Here is a 19,954-nt window from a genome sequence, read left to right on the forward strand (position 1 = left end):
GAATGGCAACATTACAAAGTGGTAAATGCTTTACTGTTCCAACTTTTTTTTAAATGTGTTGCAAGAACCAACATTAAATTATGTCCTGTTGTATTGTCTGCAATGAAATACAAGTCAAAGTACATTTAGAAATCACTACTTTCTTTTTTTATTTGTGTTTTTCATACTGTCCCAACTTTTTCTGATTTGGGGTACATGGAGTCTGGTGGAAATATGCTGGCTCTATACACGTTAAAAGTCCTGATTATTTACATGGAGTCTGGTGGAAATATGCTGGCTCTATACACGTTAAAAGTCCTGATTATTTACATGGAGTCTGGTGGAAATATGCTGGTTCCATACACGCTAAAAGTCCTGATTATTTACATGGAGTCTGAAGATTATTAAATGAAAAGTCCCCACTTCTCTCTCTCTGTGTATCCGCGGTGTGTTTCCTGTGTTCACTCCGTTAGTTAGTTTTGGAGGGAAACGCTCCATTGTTTGTTTCTCTCTCTCTATGTCGCCACTGCTCTCAGAATCAACTCTCCGCTCAATGACATTTACTTTATAGAGTCAAATCCCAACAGGAGTTCTCTGAGGACACATCTAGTAGGTCTCCACCACACTAGAGACTTTACAAAGAGACAACCATTTCACACGAGCAAGCATTTGGTGCGCCAGCGGCAGAAAGCTCGGTGAAGCCAGTAACGTTATATGATAGGAGAACACTGACCTGAACATGGCTGCTATCAGAGTCCCAGTCTGCTGCTTGTCTTCTGGGGACCTCGTTGCTCCGCTGCTCCTGGTTCTGGTTGTCCTCCTCCATTCCTCTCTGGTCCTGAAATCCAGCAGAGCTCCACTGGGGCTGCTGCGGCTCCTCTTCTCTTCTTTAATGGCGGATTACTAACAGCTTGTAGGAGCATAGCGCCCCCTCCTGTACAGGAGTGTGTGTGTGTGTGTGTGTGTGTGTGTGTGTGCGTGAGAGAGAGATGCAAACAAAAGTTGTATTAATATTTGACTTTTCCTGACACTTCCACATTATGAAGTAGTAACAGCTCTACCGTAAACTGTCTCAAACTGCAGTAAAATGTCTAAAGAATGGCTCTAATACCTACATCATTATGAATATCCAGCCAGAATATGCTGTTTACATGACCTGGATCAAATATTAAATAATATTGGTGTGAATGTAAACGTACTCGGTGATTCAGAAACTTTATATTTCGAGATCATTTTTCACCAAAAACACGTTCAAACGTCTTAAAGCACGATGACAAACAGCCCAATATCTTATTTATTGGGAACGTATTATTGACAGAAATGTAGCTTTGATCAAAGTGTTGCCATATATATTTAATAATGATATAAACCAGATGAGGAAACAACATGTCGGTTCATCTGGTTAATCTGTCATGTCTTCTTTTAGGTCCGCTGATCAGATCTTCTGTCTGTTTCTCGCCCACCTGTCTTCTGATTGGCTGATCCTGTGGAGGGGGCGGAGCCAGGAGACGAATCACATTTAAGAAAAGCTCAAAACACACACAGACACACACACACACACACACACACACACACACACAGACACACACACACACACACACACACAGACACACACACACACACACACACACACACACACACACTCACACACACTCACACTCACACACACACACACACACACACACACACACACACACACACACAGACAGACACACACACACACACACACACACACACACACAGACACACACACACACACACACACACTCACACACACACACACTCACACACACTCACACTCACACACACACACACACACACACACACACACACACACACACACACACACACACACACTCTCACTCACACACAGCCAGTCCATCAGCAACAACCAAACATGCTTAAACTTCCAAACACTAACTAACTATTACTTTATAGCATGTAGTAGGAAAAATAAAGTCGGAATACTTATACATTGTTGGAATATTTTAGATTTTTTTGTGTACAATATTTAGAAAAAAAAAATCTTATGTATCTATTTTGGAAAAAAAGGTGAAGTATTCAAAACATTCTTTTAAATATTACAAGAAAAAGTTGAAATATTTTTGCAAAAAAAAAAAAGTGGGGATATTTTGGATAAAAGTCTTGGAATATAATTGAAAAAAACATTTAAATATTTTTAATAGAAAAGCTGGAAAGAAATAGACTAAAATGTGATGTAACTGTGAAGCCAAGCGTCCCCCAGAGGGCGCTGCTGTTTACAGCTCTAATACCAGGTATGTCTGGAGAGGGTCTCTGGTAAAGCCATGCCTGGTGGATCAGGACAATCACACTGTACCTAGTGCACTAAGCTGGCCACAGGCAGCAAGAGAAGCAGCTAGGCCAGGCACAATGCTCCTGTTGGAGGCCAAGCTGAGCCTGAAGTCCAGCAGACAGGTGACCAAGTCCATGGAGGGGCAGGACAAGATACAGCCATCAGACAGCAAGTCTTTGGGACCTGAGGAAAGACACCAAAAAGGCTCAGTGCCTAGGCAGTCTGTGTGTGTGCTAGTGCAGTGGTTCAGTTCTAGTAGGATTTCAGAAACATACCCTGTCAAATGACATACAGTGCTGCTCATAAGTTTAGGAACCCATGCTAAAGTTGACTAAAAAGAGGAATAAAAAAATCATCTTTTGGAAATGTATCTTAATGCCTTAATTAAAAAAATGGGAAAAATCCAACCTTTAAAGACACCAATTTTCTTTGTGATTGAATAATGTATCGTAAATAAATAAATGTTCTTCCTTAAAATACAGGGGGCATAAGTCAGTACACCCATATGTTAAATTCCCATAGAGGCAGGCATGGTTAGCCTAATAGCTGGTTTGATTTGCATTGAGAGATGATCTTATGGAAAGTACCCCATGTCAATCTCTAGGTATGGTGAAGGGTATGTGATGATGTGGAGCTATTTTAATTCCAAAGGCCAAGGGAACTTTATCAGGATGCATAGTATCCTGGATCCATGAAATAACTGGCCTTTAAAAATAAAAGTCTGCCTGCCTCTATGGGAATTTAACATAGGGGTGTACTGACTTATGCCCCCTGTAATTCATTGGCACACAGCCAATGACTATATAGCTTTACGGTCTTCCTCTCATCACCTGATCTGACAGAGACAATCCGATTGGCTCCATCCATGATTGTCAACGGGGTCGTGGCGTCGCTCAGTTGAACATTGTCGGTCAAACTCTATCCTCAGACCCTCAGCAGCTACAAAACTAAACAAGATCTCAAGCATCGTCCTGAAGAATGTTGCTCAAAACACACACACACACACACACACACACACACACACACACACACACACACACACACACACACACAGACACACACACACACACACACACACACACAGAAAGAAAACAGAAACATTTTTCTTCTTTTATCAGGGAGCAGCATAACCAGTCTCTGTTCAGTACCAAATGTCTCTGTTATAACCATCTCTGTTCAGTACCAAATGTCTCTGTTATAACCATCTCTGTTCAGTACCAAATGTCTCTGTTATAACCAGTCTCTGTTCAGTACCAAATGTCTCTGTTATAACCAGTCTCTGTTCAGTACCAAATGTCCTGTTATAACCAGTCTCTGTTCAGTACCAAATGTCCTGTTATAACCAGTCTCTGTTCAGTACCAAATGTCTCTGTTATAACCAGTCTCTGTTCAGTACCAAATGTCCCTGTTATAACCAGTCTCTGTTCAGTACCAAATGTCCCTGTTATAACCAGTCTCTGTTCAGTACCAAATGTCCCTGTTATAACCAGTCTCTGTTCAGTACCAAATGTCTCTGTTATAACCAGTCTCTGTTCAGTACCAAATGTCCCTGTTATAACCAGTCTCTGTTCAGTACCAAATGTCCTGTTATAACCATCTCTGTTCAGTACCAAATGTCCCTGTTAGAGGTGAAGAACAAACGTTTCAGCATAATGTCTCTCCTCTGTTTTCATTCCAGTCAGAGCATGTGAATGCAGCACCCACTGTTCATCACTATAATGCACTGTAACTCTGAGGTAACCATGGTTACCCAGTGATGTCCAGTAGTCCCCAGTGAGAGGAACATGTTGTAAAGGTGTCTCCTTTTCATAACAACTGGTGTATTCTTCTTGTGATGGTGCGTCTTGAGGGAATCTCATACCTGCCGTCATTTGTTGAGATTCTCAGAATGTTTCTCAGACCGACGTCCTCCACATCACTAATGGGCCTGCAGTCTGTAGCTATCCACTTCACTATGGCATTTGTTAGCTTCTCTTGCCTTTGTTGATCTATACTTCTCCCACACGCTGCATCTAACGTAGTCTGCCGACGCGCCACTGTTTGTTTCGTTGAATGATTTGCTGGTATCAACAGTGTGTATTGCATTTAGGTGATATTTCAGACTGGAATTACTCACAATTCAACTTTGAAGTAGTTACAAATAACTTTGGTTCTGTCTACTGCGCCGTCTGGAAGAACTTTAAAATGAAAATGGCCATGCAAAAGTTCTGTACCATTCTCCATGTTTGTTGGTTTGTTATTTTCTTTTCTGGTTCCTGTAAGCGTGGCAGTAGTCAGCACAGACTTTTACAAAATCTTCTACAAAAGCCTGTGAGCAACAGACTTTTACAAAATAAAAGAAATAATAAAAATGGTGTTAATGCATGATAAAATAATTGTCGGCGTTAATTAATTAATGAGTTAAAGCGATAATAACGTGTTCACTTGCCCAGCCCTAATATATATATATATATATATATATATATATATATATATATATATATATATATATATATATATATATATATATATATATATGCCTCTGGCTCTGCTGGAGACTCTGACTTACTTTATTATTAGACACCTCATACATGTGTAGCCAAGCAGTTCATTTATTGTACATTTTCATTAGCCATGTAAACAGCTTAGGTCGAATGTTTTTTTTCTTTATTTTTTAGTATTTTGTGCATGTAAACATAGTCAGTGTTTTGTTCTTTTGTAGTTGTATCTTTTTATAGGACTGGCTCATTATATTTCCACATTTTGAGGGAAATCCTCTTATTCTCTTTCTTTCAGTCTCATTTTCTGTAAGTACATGTGTGCATGTAAAAGTAGTCACTGTTGTTTTGGGTAGTGTGTACACTGTGTACTGTGTATAACACCAGTGTGTAACAGTGACGTGTAGAGCGACTGTCTGCAGTCATGTGCAGTCGTTTGCAGAAGTAGTACGATACACGCTGTCTGCATGTCTTGACCAGAGCACGTTCAGTAAACATCATTGATAATGAAAGGTCAGTTGTCCGTGTACTGTTTGTATATGGAAACGTCCCAATGTTCCTTCATCACCATGAAGTGATGGAGACAAAGAAGAGCAGCCGTACCTCTCTGTTTGATTTGATGTCTGATCACAGAAGTCTCAAAGTCTACTAGTTAAAGGGAAGTACAGTTTAAATTTTAGCAGTTTTTTTTTCTTTCTTCTTAACACGTGTTGCTGCTGTGAGAGCTGATAAGAAAACCCAAGTCAGGTGAAATGGACTTTACCCCCACAGAGCTGCTACAGTATAAACAGACTTGTTAACTGAAAGAGGAACAAGTCACGATGTGAACATGTCAGGGTGTCACACAGACCATTAATTATTAACAATTACAATATAAATGTGAATCAATATGTAGATGGCAAAGCTGAGATTCATAAATTGTAAAATGTTGGTCACAACATGGAAACTAAATCAATAACAGTATGTTTACAGCCCAGTTCAGACCAAAGAACATTCAGGAAATGATCGCTGTGCTTGAAGCCAGCTGTAAAGCTACCGACGTCATACAGTCGACACGTCTTTGAAAGGAACTCTGGGAGATGAAGTCCCAGAGGCCTGCCTGAAATTACATCTAACGCCAAAGCTGCTGCTAGAAACAACTTGACTCAAATCTTACAGACAATAACTGCAAATATTTTGTACATATTCTTATTTTGACCGTAACACACTAAAACACAAAGGCAAATTACTTTATTATGAAAACCTACTTGGCATTCGTGGCCTTCTTGATGTGTAGTTTACACAGTTTATTTGAGTCTCTTTCTGATCCCCTTTTCAGTGGTTTAACAGAGGCGAGATGTTGTTGTGTTCACTTACTTGCAACTAAACTGCAGCCACCTACATAGAGACAGTTTTCTTTGTTTCAAGATTATTAGAAGCTGCCTTGGCCAAAATGTAGTACTTGCACAACATACTTACACTCATATGACCTCATGTTAATAAACCATCTCACGTTATGCATGCATGTGTATCTATGTATCTCTATGCATAAGAGTACTTATTTATCTCTATGCATGAGAGTATGCATGCATGCATGTAACACTGCCAGTCACAGAGGAAGGAGGAGGGTTTACTTGATGCGGATATACACTGAATAAAGTCTAGACATCATTTCACCAACAGTCAGGATGGAGGACACATCTCTACTCTGGCTGCTCTGTAAGTAAACTGTTTCTGAAAAATATCAGCTGAAAGAAATAGAGATCGACCAATACTGGTTTATCAAGGCCGATACTGATTATTAGTAGTTAATGTAACCGATATTTGGAACTGATCAGAGGTAACACACCTCTGGAGACACTAGGGGTTAATGCCTTGCTCACACATTGGTTGATGTATCACAGTGGGAATCAAACCCACGTCTCCCACATCAAAGGAATGTCATACCCACTGCACCATCACCACCCTCCCAAATATATGTATAGTCTGGTTTTTACAGTTCACAATTATGATAATGTCATTGTTAAAGATTGTGTAAATGATTTAAAGCCTGTTTTTAGCGTGTTCTTTTCATTTATTATTTAAACTTTGAACCAAACTCCAACTAACCAAAGTGTCTTATCTCTTCAGTTCTGACCTCACTGCTGAGCTGCCCAACAAACCAAGGTCAGTAACTGTTTTCTTGTTTAGAGTACTTTTAGAATGAGTAGAGGACTATTGTGAGTGTTTAAGTTCAATAGCATTTATTGGCCAAGCGTTCATGCTTACCAAGGTAACGTAACCCCATTAGTTCAGGTCCTATCTCCTGACCAATCAGCTATCCTAACCTTAACCACTCCAGGTCAAATGCCTAACCCCAACCAATCGAGCTGCTCCGTAGGGCGGGTCTTGGCGTGGCCATAGTGGGGGACGTCGGACTAGTGGGCTGTAGGACCAAAGGGAATTTTTCAGGTTATTGAGAGGACGGAACAATGGAGCGTCGGAGAAATGGACAGTCCCCAAGTAGAAAACAAGAAAGATAAAGATGAAAAACATCACACACAATGAGGTTAAGATATTGGAGCGTCCTGGGAGCAAACATGAAGGAAGGTTTCCCAGCTTAGATCAATTATTGCAAGAGTAAAGATATGAGCTGATTCCTTAAGTTTCTCAGATAATTCATGTGAAGTATCAGAGGCCCAGTCACAGTTTGTCACAGTAACTTTGATATGATATATATTTTATTAACGTGTTATGCCACTAAGTGGCCCATCTCACACGAATTACATGACACCCATATAAAAGTCATTTCATTCACAGCTTCTGGTCCAATGTCCACACACAACATACTCTACTCTGCACAAAATAAAGAATGAAGAAAACATATTACAGCAGACACAACACAATAGTGTAACCCCATATATTGTCAACTAGACATTTCATACCAAAACAACAAACAATAAAAATAAATAGCTAAATATATGTCACTACCAGACAGAGAATCATGGATACAAAGCAGTCTTCTTTTTAGCCCATGCTTGTTCTAAAAAGTATAAAAAATGTTTTATGTTCAAACAACCAAACTAACAGATGTATATCCTGCCTCAGCTCTTTTACTTTAACTTTGTTAAATTATTGCCATCTTACATCATGATAATATGGACAATACAAAGCAAAATGATCTCCATTTTTGATGTCATTGAGATCACATAATAACAGTCTGTCTTCCTCACTGGTGCCCGACCAACGTCCTGTTTCAATATGGAGAGGGAGTATTCCAGACCTGAACTGAGCACACACACATCTATTCACCTTGGACAGATTATATTTTACATATTTCTCAATATTCAACTAATTCTTGATCATCCAGAAATTCTTTTGGTTTGTTCTAAATCTCAGCAGCCCATTTCTCTTTAAACTGGTGAAAAACAGCAGTAATAATCAACAACTAGTTTTTCAACCACAACACATTCTTCTCCCTCCTCCCTCCAGCCTCTCTGACTGTGAGTCCCAGCAGCTCTCAGATGTTTGTAGGACAGTCTGTCTCTCTGAACTGTGAGGAGGACGACAGCTCTGCTGGATGGACTCTGAGGAGGAACACAACCAGAAAAACTAGAGCTGAGTGTAAAGACTGGGGAGGAATATCTGCTGGTTCTTCCTGTAAAATCAGCTACATGGACCCATCAGACAGTGGAGTTTACTGGTGTGAGTCCAGAGAGGGAGCAACCAGTAACAGCATCAACATCACTGTCACTGGTAAGATCAGACTGTGGAGTCAGTATTGATGAAGCTGTGTGTGAATGGATGACATGCTGTAGTTTGTCTCTGTGTTGAGGTGGACCAGTGATCCTGCAGAGTCCTGTCCTCCCTGTGATGGAGGGAGAAGACCTCACTCTGCTCTGTAGAACAAAGACGTCCTCCAACCTCCCAGCTGGTTTCTATACAGATGGCTCCTTCATCAGGACTGAGCCTGCAGGTCACATGACCATCCACCATGTTTCCAGGTCTGATGAAGGCCTCTACAAGTGTAACATCAGCAGTGTTGGAGAGTCTCCACCCAGCTGGGTCTCTGTCACAGGTGAGGAGGTTACCTTTGATTTCAGGAGTTCATTCATCCAGATATTCACCTGACAGCTGATTCTCTCTACAGAGAAACCAAAGACCACAGACCCACCAACCTCTGCAGCTCCGCCCCCGGCCTCAGACCACCTCCCCCTTGTGATCAGACTGGTCTGCCACCTGGTGGTGTTTTGTCCGTACTTCATCTCCACTTTCATCATGGTGTGTTTATATCGACACAGAGAAACAGGTAACACTCTGAATCATTAACTGACCTCACAATCAATCAATTAATCAATCAATCAATCAATCAATCTCACACCACCACTCTGGTGTCAATTATCTACATTTTCTTTCTAACCTGCTCTGACTGTAGGAAATGACCTGCCCGTCTCCGTGGTGATGACCCCACCCACCCAGGCTGAGATGGGATTGGATGAAGACTATGATGATGTCACCACGGAGCATCACTTCTGAACTGATCTGAGAAGAAGCTCAAATGTTTCAATTCTAGTTTGACCTGTAGATGGAGGATGTTAACCTCAGACCAGTTCAGTCAGTTCAAGATTTGCGATGAAACAAGTTTTTAAACCTGTTAGTTTCCACCAATCAGATGAGACGGTGTATCCTCTGCATTGAGGTGACTCTGGGGCGCTCGTTGAGCGTCTGTCTAAAATTCTGCCAACAGCTGACAGTTTGAAACATAGAAATAAAATGGATCATTTCATTTCTATAGTTTGCAGCTGATTTCCAAAACCAGCCTCTGAAAACGTAACCAGCTGAGTCCCAGCAACACCATCAGCTTGTTTTAGTCGAGCTGAAACGGGCCAATTCAGAAGTAAAGGTTTCTTGTTGTTGCCATCTTTGCTCTGGACTTTAGCAGCAGATAGTTGTTCAGGTTCTGCTGTAAGTCGTGTTGTTGTTTTTAATCTCTTCAGATCAAATAAAATAAAATGATGAGCATCTTATCTCTCTGTGCTTTGTTCCAATGTGATCATAACTTCACTTCTCTCATATCAAACAGCCTGTTTCCTTGTAGCTGACATGTGACATAGTCGTATATAAAGAGGAAGGAGGAGGCTTTTACTGGCTGTCCAACTGCTGTTGATCCTCACCAAGAGAAGAACCTCATCAACTCCGACATCATAATTCAACATGGCTGCCCCGAGCATCAACAGTAGTGAGAGCTGTGTGAATATACTGTTTATTAGCACTTCTGTTTTATATCTTGGTTGGTTGGTGCCTTGTTGAGTGACATTTTGCAGGTGAAGGCCCAGGAGGCCCCTGACATTTTGGGCCCCTGGCCCTTTCCCCGGTAGGCCTGTTCAGTAATCCATGCCCACTGTTTAAGTGTTTAAACATTAACATTCACAACTAATACTAGACTTTCCTCTGAAACAACCTTTAATATCTGCATTCATACAAAGAGTTAGTCACAGCTACAGTATAAGTTTAACTGAGGACTAGAAAGTAGTGAAGCCAGGAGCTCAGGTGTCCTTTCATCAACTTGTAACCTTTGAACTAACACAGAGACACTGCCAATATAAAACGTGTCCTTTTCACAAGACGCCACCAGATGGAGCCCTGGTGTAATGGGAGGAACCTGATGTTTACAGGAGACACTCCAACAGTGGAACAAGAAAATAATGTTCACTGAATACAATATAAATGTAACCGAGGGTTTCTTATACTGTCTAGACTCAGGTTTGGCTGTAAAATAGAGACTTCCAATGCTGGAACCCAGACGGCACTGAACGTCTGACTTTATTCAACCACAACACAGACCAAACCAAACACACACCACACTTTATCCACTTCTGTTTTCCCCTTCACAATGAAAGCTCTGTTTACTGTAACTTCCTCTTAACCTTCAACTGAGAGGTTACACAATAAAATACCTTACATAAATAAAACTATTAGCATATAAAAGTAGTTTAGGATTCCCTCAATATATACTGAGAGTTTTAGGCACATTATTGTGTAGGTAAGTGATCACCTTCCATCATGTTTCTGTTCATTATTATATTACATTACATAAGTTAATTTATTTTATTTAACTATCACACTCATTATCTTTGTGTGATGTCTTCCTATAAAGACGTGAGACAGATTAGCACGTAGCAGAAGACGGCTTTACTTTTCACCGTGTTTGACATCCAACCGGTATCCCAGCATTCTTAGTGATCAGGCACTACATCAGAACTAATGCTGCGTTCGATTATTTATCCGAGTCGGAATTCCGACTAGAAAGACAGACGTTGCCTAGCAACACGCACCAACACGCCCCCTTTCCTCAGATTTCCGAGCTCGGAGCTCAGACAACCCGTGAGGTCACCGAGCAAAAATTCTGATACAGAATCCAAGATGGCTGCACCCTGTGTGACTTGAAGTATGAATTGTTTTCATTGTTTTTGGACGGCTTTGGTTGTTTAAATGTTGATTTCAATCACTCGTATTACTGCAGTACCTTACTGCGTCCGTATCACTGCCTGTGGGTGTAGGAATCGTCTTGTTGTGAGTGCAATATTCAATGAAGACTTGTTTCAAACGGGTGTTGCTAAACGTGGCTAGCGTTGCTAACAGAAGATAAACTAAAACATGAAATAAAGTGAACATTTTAAAAGTTCAAATGGCTGCGTTTTGATAAGATGGGGTAATAGTCACAATCATAATCAAAAAATGTAATGTAAGTGCTAGAAGCTTGTAGGATTGGCCTGGTACTCAGCCTGTGCTACCGCTACAACAGCTTTCTGGGTGGCGATCATGTCTTTCTCCAACTCGGACGCGCAAAACATACAAGAACGCTTGAAGTGTGGAAGTGACGTCATGTCTGAGGTCACTTCTGAGGTCGGTTCGTTGAGAATAATAGAACGCTGCATAAGTTGCAAAAATATTAAACTCAAATGTTTAATACATCACGTCACCTTCCCTTTTAGACTGAAGGTAGTATTCTGATGACATAACACCTAAGACCTGAAACAAGGAGTACCTTATTCTTAATATGACCAGCCTGTAACGGATAGCCTACAACAACAACAACAACAAACAAGTAGAAGACATTAGTATAGAACTTCTTATTTATTCCCAGGAGGAATTAATGGAATCAATGTATCAACAATTTTTTTTTGAGCAGAGTTTTACAATGAGCATCTTATTGAAAATGATAAGACTACGTATATAACGTGTCTGCTTTCAATGTGTACATTTGTACAGGAATTTGCAGTTGTTGCCCAGGGGTGCAAACATTTTGTTTTAATACAAAAATATGTGCAAGAGGGAAAATAGTAAGGATGGGTGACCTGGCTGTGTCACGTTGTCTGATGGCTTGTATGTTTTGAAAAATTAAAAGCTGTCTGAGTGTAACTGTGAATATGTCTGGTGTGGAAGAACATCATCCTGTATATCTGCTCATTAAAGATCATCAGACTGTAATCATGAGCTGAAAAACAGAACCTGATGGTTTCTGTGACTTTAAACTTAAGAAAATTGACTGAATGTTCACCGACTACAGAATCTAACCTCAGACCCTCTGCTCTGTAGCTGTTTCTGATTGGTGTGAAGTTTCCGACCGCTGGCTGATGTTGCAGCTGTTTATAGTCTGAGGTGTGTTTGTTCTCTGTTATCTGCTGAAGAGAAGTGTGGATCGGTTAGCCTCAACCAGAACAAATGTTCCATCTGTCAGAGATGTGAAACCCACAGAACCACACGAGGAGACACCAGAGTTTATTGATCCTGCACAGAAACAAGCTCAGAAATACAATATATCAATATCAGTAAATAGTTATTATCATTAGACTCTGTTCAGTAGATATTTGTTGGTTGTTGTGCAACGTAATGAACACTTACAGAGCAACAAATCTATGACTTAAATAAGAAGCATTGAAGGAAACACATCTAAAGAATGTAAATATGCTTTTTGTAGCTGCATTAATCTCATTTAGCCTTAACATCAATCAACATTTATTCATAGTGCTTCACAGCAACCAACAGGTATCCAAAGTGCTTGAAGGACCAAGAATAAAACAACATACCGTACAATAAAAAGAGTCAAACATAGAATACAGTAACATCTGAAACTGTTGCATAAAAACAGGAGAAATAAAGAGATAATGCTGCAACGCTGCTGTGAATTAAAAGTAGGGTTGGGTATTGTTTGGGTTTTTTATGATACCGGTGCTAAAACAATACTTTCAAAACGGTGCCTGAACTGAAATATATATAATATATTTATAATGTATATAATATCAAATATGAAAAAAAGGAGCACAAAACAACAGTTGGCAACACCAAAGATCGGCTTGTTTATTGCTAAGGCCATATGGTCAAAATTAAATGATTGATTAATAATGTAATAACAATAACTTATTACAATGACTTATTTCATCAGTAAATTGCTGGTAAATGACAAAAACAAGCATCAGATGGGAAAAGGATATTTTACAATAACTTTGAATGCACCACAAGGCTGGTGAGTTTCAAGTAAACGCACCGTCTGTGTGTTTTTTTTCTGACAACGACAGCTGCAGTCAGACTGTTACGTCCCGCTGTTGGAATCCTCTACAGGGAAATACAGTCACACTTTACACCGCTTAACGTAAGCTGTCAGCATTTTAACCATTGGGTTTAATCCAGCTACTAGCTAACGGTAACGTAGCGTCCCGTGCAGCGATGCTTCTGAAAATTTTTTTAAAAAAAAAGTCAGGCACCGAAATAAAGCACTGAAATATTTGTTCTTATTCGGTCTCGTTACTACCGTTTACGTCTGAACCGGTGCCCTTATGGCACTGCGTTTCGGTACCCAACCCTAATTAAAAGCCATTCTAAATAAAGAAGTTTTAAGTTTGGATTTCAAAAGAGCGACGTCTGTAATGGTGTGAATGTCAGGTGGTAACTTGTTCCAAAGTCTCGAGGCAGCAACTGCAAAAGAGTGACCCCCCCCACAGTTTGTACCTGGACCTTGGGACTTCTAAAGCCAGCTGGTTGGATGATTGGACTGCTATACAGGTACAGATGTAGATGTGAGGGTCTCTGGGGACCAGTGATTGGCCGGCTGGACTCCACTGGTTGGACTGGTGTGATGGTGTTCAGGTCTTCCTCAGTGAGGAGTAGAGGACCTCTGGGTCTGCTGGAGGCTCTGAACACAAACAGTTCAAACAATATGAGAAACTGTTGGAGACAAACTCCATCAGCAGACAAACAGCATTTCTCAACAGTGACTTGTTAAGGTCCCTTCATACGTCTAGATAAGGGCGGTAGCCACAGACCATCGCAGGTCAAATGTCATAGTCCAGTCCATGAACAAGTTCATTATATTCTCAATTCTTTTGGGAAATCCTCTTATTCTCTTTCTTCCTGAGAGTGAGAGGGGATGATTATCAGCCTTATTTTCTGTATATTCTGTACGGAGCTGGAAGTGGTTAGCTTAGCTTAGCATAAAGACGGGAAACTGGCTCAGATCAACGTTGAGAAATAAAGAGCAGCTGTAAGATTATTGTTAATGTAGAATTATTATTAGAGTTATTATGGCCTTTATGTCTGCAGGTTTTTAGACCTGCTGTGAACAGCCAACCTTTTCTAGAAGCTGGTTGAAGGAATGAAAGATGGACGCTGTGTTCACACGCTCCAACAAGTCCTCCACCACTGGAACACTTTGTTAAAATATCCTGTTTTTTTAACGGCGTGTTCATTTTCATTCCTTTGTCAACAACTTATTCAGAATATTGATTTTTTTCTGTTAAAGTGAATACTCTGTGAATGTAAACATAGTCACTGTTGCTTTGGGTGACATGTTCCTTCATCAGCATGAACATATACACTTGTGTAATGTTTCTAGAGATGAAGACATAGAAGAGCAGCCGTACCTCTCTTCCTGTTTGATTTCTTCACTATTTGTCCGTAACAGACGTCTGTTGTTCTCACTCCGGAGTAGCTTGCAGCAGGATCACTCTCTGGAAAAGAAATATCATTATTAATATCAGGACTGTACAGTATATGCAAAAAGCATACTGATTATTTAAACTCCTACTACTACAGTAATACTTTACTAGAGCTCATATTGTACTTTTTGGCTTTTTCCCTTTCCTTTATTGTGTTATATATCTTTTTGTGCATGTTATAGGTTTACAAAGTGAGAAAGCCCAAAGTCCCCCCCAAAGGGACTTACCATCTCCAACAGAAAACACTGTTCACAAACTGCTCCAAACAGCTCTATTGTAGTCCAGCCTTTACTTCAGAGACAAACGTGGTCACTTTGGAACACACGTTATAATGCTCACCTAGCTGCTAGCATGGCACGCCCTCATACTCTGCTTCTGACTGGCTAGTAGTCCTTACATGGGTACTGTCAGGGCCCTCATACTCTGCTTCTGACTGGCTAGTAGTCCTTACCTAGGTACTGAGCATGTGCGACTCCCAACAAAGATGGAACAGAAGTGAGATGTCTCACTCTGTAGCTAAAACAGAGAGCTCAACACACAGGGTGAAAAGAGGAGCTGCAGCAATGTGTACAACAAAAATATGGTGCTTTTTGAAAATTAAACCACATGAACCTATTCTGGTACAACCTCTAAATACAATTATGAACCTGAACATGAGCATAATATGAGCTATTTAAGTATAAAAGTCCACTGTTTAAGAGGAAGAACAAGTTTTCAGGGTTTTTTTCTTCTTAACACTTGTTAAATGAAGTAATTTTAGCAGTAGGTTGCGTGTTGGCTGTTAGTGGAATATTCATATATTAACAATGTTAACAGCTTAGTCGGAACAATGTCTTTTTCAGAATAAGGGCAAAATAAACTGAATATTGTGAATGTAAAGATGGACCCTGTTGCACTGGATGACATGTTTCTTCATCACCATGAACACACACTGTAGTTCATTCACAAATACTCACTAGAGCACCAGATGAGGATTCATCCGCTAATGAAAATAGTCCCTAATAAAGTCACTATTTCCTTATGTTAGTTTGATAGAAAGTGAGCAGCTGAACTGTTCTGTGTTCTCCTCTAACAGATGTTTCTAGAGATGGAGACATAGAAGAGCAGCCGTACCTCTCTTCCTGTTTGATTTCTTGTCTTTGTTCACTATTTGTCCGTAACAGACGTCTTCTGTTCTCACTCCGGAGTAGATTGCCACTGAATCACTCTCTGGAAAAGAAATGACGTTGATTATTGAACTTTTACTACAATCAATAATACTATTTTCCATAGTATTAGAAAAGGACTTAATAGTTGATACATTTTAGCAGCAAATTTCAGGATATAGCTTTAAGACAGAAGTGTCAACGTCTATTAGTTAAGGGGAAGTAAAACTTAAAATGTCACAGTTTTATTTTCGTCTTAACACTTGTTGCTGATGGCAGGGCTTAGATGGAAACCCAGTTCATGTGAAATGGACTTAACGCTCACAGAGCTGTTCTTTTTTGGAGACATGTTGACCACAGGAGGAACAACTCACCATGTTATTAACACATGAAATAATGTATAAATGTGCCTATTTCCCAGAAAGAGACTGAACAACATTTAGTTGAGCGTCTTTGTTATGGCACCATCAATATATTTGCCTAACACAAACTTGACAGATTGAGTGAGAGATTTGTGCCTCTTGCAGCCCGTTTCTAACTGGCTTTAAGATCAGACCTGAGTGATCAGATCACAAGAGGACAGTTCTAAGTACAGCTGGAAACACTCGGGGCCCTATCTTGCACCCGGCGCAGCGCAGCACAAAGCCCGACGCAGGTGTCTTTGGTAGTTTAACACCGACCCAGTTTCCCGTCCAGCGCCCGCGTCGTTTAAATAGCAAATGCACCTGCGCCCATCTGTGGCCCATGGGCGTGCTGGTCTTACAGGGAGGTGTGTTCAGGTGCATTCTGGGCGTGCTGGTCTTACAGGGAGGTGTGTTCAGGTGCATTCTGGGCATGCTGGTCTTACAGGGAGGTGTGTTCAGGTGCATTCTGAGCGTATTGCTATCTTGAGGCAGTGGGAAGTGATCGTGCCATTGACCAACAAAAACCTGGTCTAAAGTCAATAACTCAGCATTTCATTGTTATTTTAACAGAGCATTAGTAAAATGATCCTAGGCTTGTGTACAGCGCGCACACTATGCTTGTTACACACACAGGGACGCACAGCAGTACACACACATGCAGAAGATTACAAATAAAAATATTACGGTGCAAATCCTCCATCATAATAGCAATGCTCCAAGGTCCAAACGTGCCTGGCATTTAAAGGGAATGGGATGGATGTTAACATCTACTGTTATTAATGTGTCTGTGTTTGTTACTGTGCTGCTGCTCTTGGGAGCTCTCTGCAGCTCTGTTCATTGGAAAAGGCAGCCACCGGTATACAGTAACATTATTTTTAGTAAAATGTCCCAGAATTCACCAATATGAAGGATATTACTCCAGATATTCCTGCTCTTACGTCATCTCCTTTAGTTATTTATTAGTCTTCTATAGCCAGAGTTCCACAGCCTTGTTTTTGCTACGGAGAAAGCTGGTAAACTCAAATCAGCTGCTGTGAAATAGTTTCATTTCTTATTAATTCTTCACAATAAAAGCCCCCCTGTTATTTTCTTATTGAAATGATTTTATTATGAAATGGCAATATCAGGAAATGTCGGGTCTTCATCAGCAGTAACATAACACGACTCCTGCATGCGTACATTTGTCGACACACAGACAGACTGAAGGCAGCTCTGTTTTCAATTCACAGCAAGTTTCTAACGTATGATTTAGTTGATGAGTAGGAGACTAACAACTGACATTAATAAACATTTTTATTTCACAAGCAAGATAACCTTCAGCTTCACACAGCCAGAATACTGAATTACCTGAAGACATTAATGTATTGATCAAAGTTATTATTAGAGAGAGAGACAGAGGGAAAGAGAGAGAGAGAGAGAAAGGGAGGGAGGGAGAGAGAGAGAGGGGAAGAGAGAGAGAGAGAAAGGGAGGGAGGGAGGGAGAGAGAGGGAAAGAGAGAGAGAGAGAAAGGGAGGGAGGGAGAGAGGGGGAAAGAGAGAGAGTGAGACAGAGTGACAGAGAGAGGGGGAGAGAGAAAGAGAGAGAGAGAGAGAGAGAAACAGCGAGAGGGAAAGAGGGAAAGAGAGAGAGAGTGTGTGTGAGAGAGAGAGAGAGAGGGAAGAGGCAAAGAGAGAGAGACAGAGAGGGGGAGAGGGAGAGAGAGAGAGAGAGAGAGAGAGAGAGAGAGAGAGAGACAGAGAGGGGGAGAGGGAAAGAGAGAGAGAGAGGGAAGAGGCAAAGAGAGAGAGACAGAGAGGGGGAGAGGGAGAGAGAGAGAGAGGGAGAGAGAGAGAGAGGGAGACAGAGAGGGGGAGAGGGAAAGAGAGGGAGAGAGGGAGAGAGGGAGGGCAGCCGGCATTGGAACTCTTAAATCTCCCGATCTGATATTTAAATTTTTTATTTAATAAATATATTTGTTTGACAGGAAAGATGTGCCCAAACAGGACTATAAATGCCTATATTAATTTATTTAAAAAAGGTCACTTTCTCTGTAGGAAGATAACAGGAAGCTGCTCACGCCCTTTTTGATGTCTATGTGTTCTTAAACAGAAATGATGTGCGTGTTTATTTACATCTAGAGCGAGGAAGTGAGATCCATCAGGAAGCATTTGGAGAAAGATTCTGCTGCCACACCTAGAGCTGTCTACTAGTGATCAGATCACAGCGTGTTTATAGTCACAGCGTGTACAAATAACAAGGTCACATGACACCCAGCCATCTTCTAACAGTATACATACTGGGAACTATATTCTCAGAAGGTGAAGCACTGCTACTTCTGCTACTTGGGCGGAGTGATTTGCTCGCAGCACCTGAGAAGCCCCGTGGTGAGGAGCAGAGAGTAACAACGGGGCTTTTCAGGTGTTGTGCTAATCACAAGACAGACAGAGTTAGGACACGCACGGAGATGAGAAGGGTATGTATGGACTTATCTAACTCTGGGGGATACGGGGAATAAGACAAAGTCCCAATAAGTCGGTGTGTTCCTTTAACAACAGCATTTTACTGTTTACATGAACATATTCCATTACTTTAGATCTATTGTAAGTGATCATAGATAGACAGAGATATGTAAATCTGCAAATTTATAGTTTATATATTTCATCTTTGTTTTGTCCTGTGTCCTGCAGTGAAGTGTGAACAGACCCACACTCAGCTGAAGGGTTGCTATGAGAAACAGGAAACTGGACGACCACAGAACTGTTAGAGCTGTTAGAGCTGTTAGAGCTGTTTAACCACACGGTACCAAACACCCAGACTCTCATGACAAGCACCACACACCCTGTCAGCTACTATAATAGACCTTACACTGTGACTGTTAAAATATCCCTATTTTATAAAATGTTCTTTTCCCAAAACGTCCTCTCAGGACATTAAACCAAGAACACACACGGTTTTCTTCTGAAAATCAATAAAAACATCTTTACCTCTGCTCCGTCTGATTGGCTGCTGCAGGTTACGTGATATGGTGACATCACTGTATGTGACGTCATCATCTCCAGCTTCAGCTTCAGCAGCTGAAATGAACCAAAGTTAACATCAAGCTCAATCAATTTATTCATTAAAGAGAAATCCGTAAAGATGGAAACATGAGGAAGATTATATGAAACGATCAAAAGCTCCGGAGCATGCTAAAGGGACCTCGTGGTGAGGATGGTTTGTCAACAACAGAGAAGTAATTAAAAACGGATTTTTGACTTAAAGAAACAGTTTGTAATAAGGGTTGAAAATGTCAACTTTTTTAAACGCTTCGCTCAAATTCAACAGTAAAATATGATTTTTAAATTTTAACTGTAACGTTGTAACTTTTTTGTCACCTGAGACTAACCTTTAGGTTTCCTACAGATGCATCGTCTCACCAGCAGAACCAGGAGAACCAGGAGAACCAGGGGAACCAGGAGAACCAGAAAACCGACTGAAATGGACCACAACACAGTGATGGTAGGGGAGGTTGTAGGAGGACTTGTAGTCGTGGGTTTCTCTAAAATGAACAAAACAATATTTAATTAAAAGCAAAGAAATAAAAGTAAGTAGATAACACGTTCAGCTATTTCACTGTTTCCGTGGATAGTCCCGTTGGTTTGGGGCGGTGTGAAAGCTCATTCAAACTCTGGTGCAGACCAAATAACAGAACTCTGGTTGCTT

The 19,954-nt window shown here is 40.7% G+C and overlaps 1 protein-coding gene and 1 long non-coding RNA gene across 3 annotated transcripts; one reads left to right on the plus strand and one right to left on the minus strand.

The window, feature by feature from the left end:
• Positions 1-266: 266 nt before the first annotated feature.
• On the minus strand, positions 267-19,699 carry LOC118493670. Of its 2 annotated transcripts, XR_004895615.1 has the most exons (7): positions 19,638-19,699; positions 19,237-19,326; positions 15,837-15,932; positions 14,649-14,735; positions 13,796-13,921; positions 5,887-5,893; positions 267-277 (listed from the first exon to the last, which is right to left on the minus strand). It is a non-coding gene; the product is annotated as an uncharacterized LOC118493670 (long non-coding RNA). The 2 variants fall into 2 exon arrangements; XR_004895616.1 differs by lacking the exon at positions 14,649-14,735.
• Positions 6,423-9,292, plus strand: LOC116036895 (low affinity immunoglobulin gamma Fc region receptor II-c-like). Its single transcript, XM_035994304.1, has 6 exons — positions 6,423-6,468; positions 6,880-6,915; positions 8,221-8,484; positions 8,564-8,806; positions 8,879-9,037; positions 9,164-9,292. The coding sequence occupies exons 1-6, from the start codon at positions 6,438-6,440 to the stop codon at positions 9,262-9,264; spliced, it is 834 nt and encodes a 277-aa protein (XP_035850197.1). The 5' UTR covers positions 6,423-6,437; the 3' UTR covers positions 9,265-9,292.
• Positions 19,700-19,954: the final 255 nt, after the last annotated feature.

Source organism: Sander lucioperca, chromosome 17 (genome assembly GCF_008315115.2).
Source record: "Sander lucioperca isolate FBNREF2018 chromosome 17, SLUC_FBN_1.2, whole genome shotgun sequence".
In the NCBI taxonomy this organism is placed as follows: domain Eukaryota; kingdom Metazoa; phylum Chordata; class Actinopteri; order Perciformes; family Percidae; genus Sander; species Sander lucioperca.

Bases quoted from the DNA above. Each gene is read 5' to 3' on its own strand.
- LOC116036895 (XM_035994304.1), top strand. From the start codon at position 6,438: ATGGAGGACACATCTCTACTCTGGCTGCTCT. The intron at 6,916-8,220 runs GTCAGTAACTGT...TCCTCCCTCCAG, and splicing joins GAGCTGCCCAACAAACCAAG to CCTCTCTGACTGTGAGTCCC. The intron at 8,807-8,878 runs GTGAGGAGGTTA...TTCTCTCTACAG, and splicing joins CAGCTGGGTCTCTGTCACAG to AGAAACCAAAGACCACAGAC.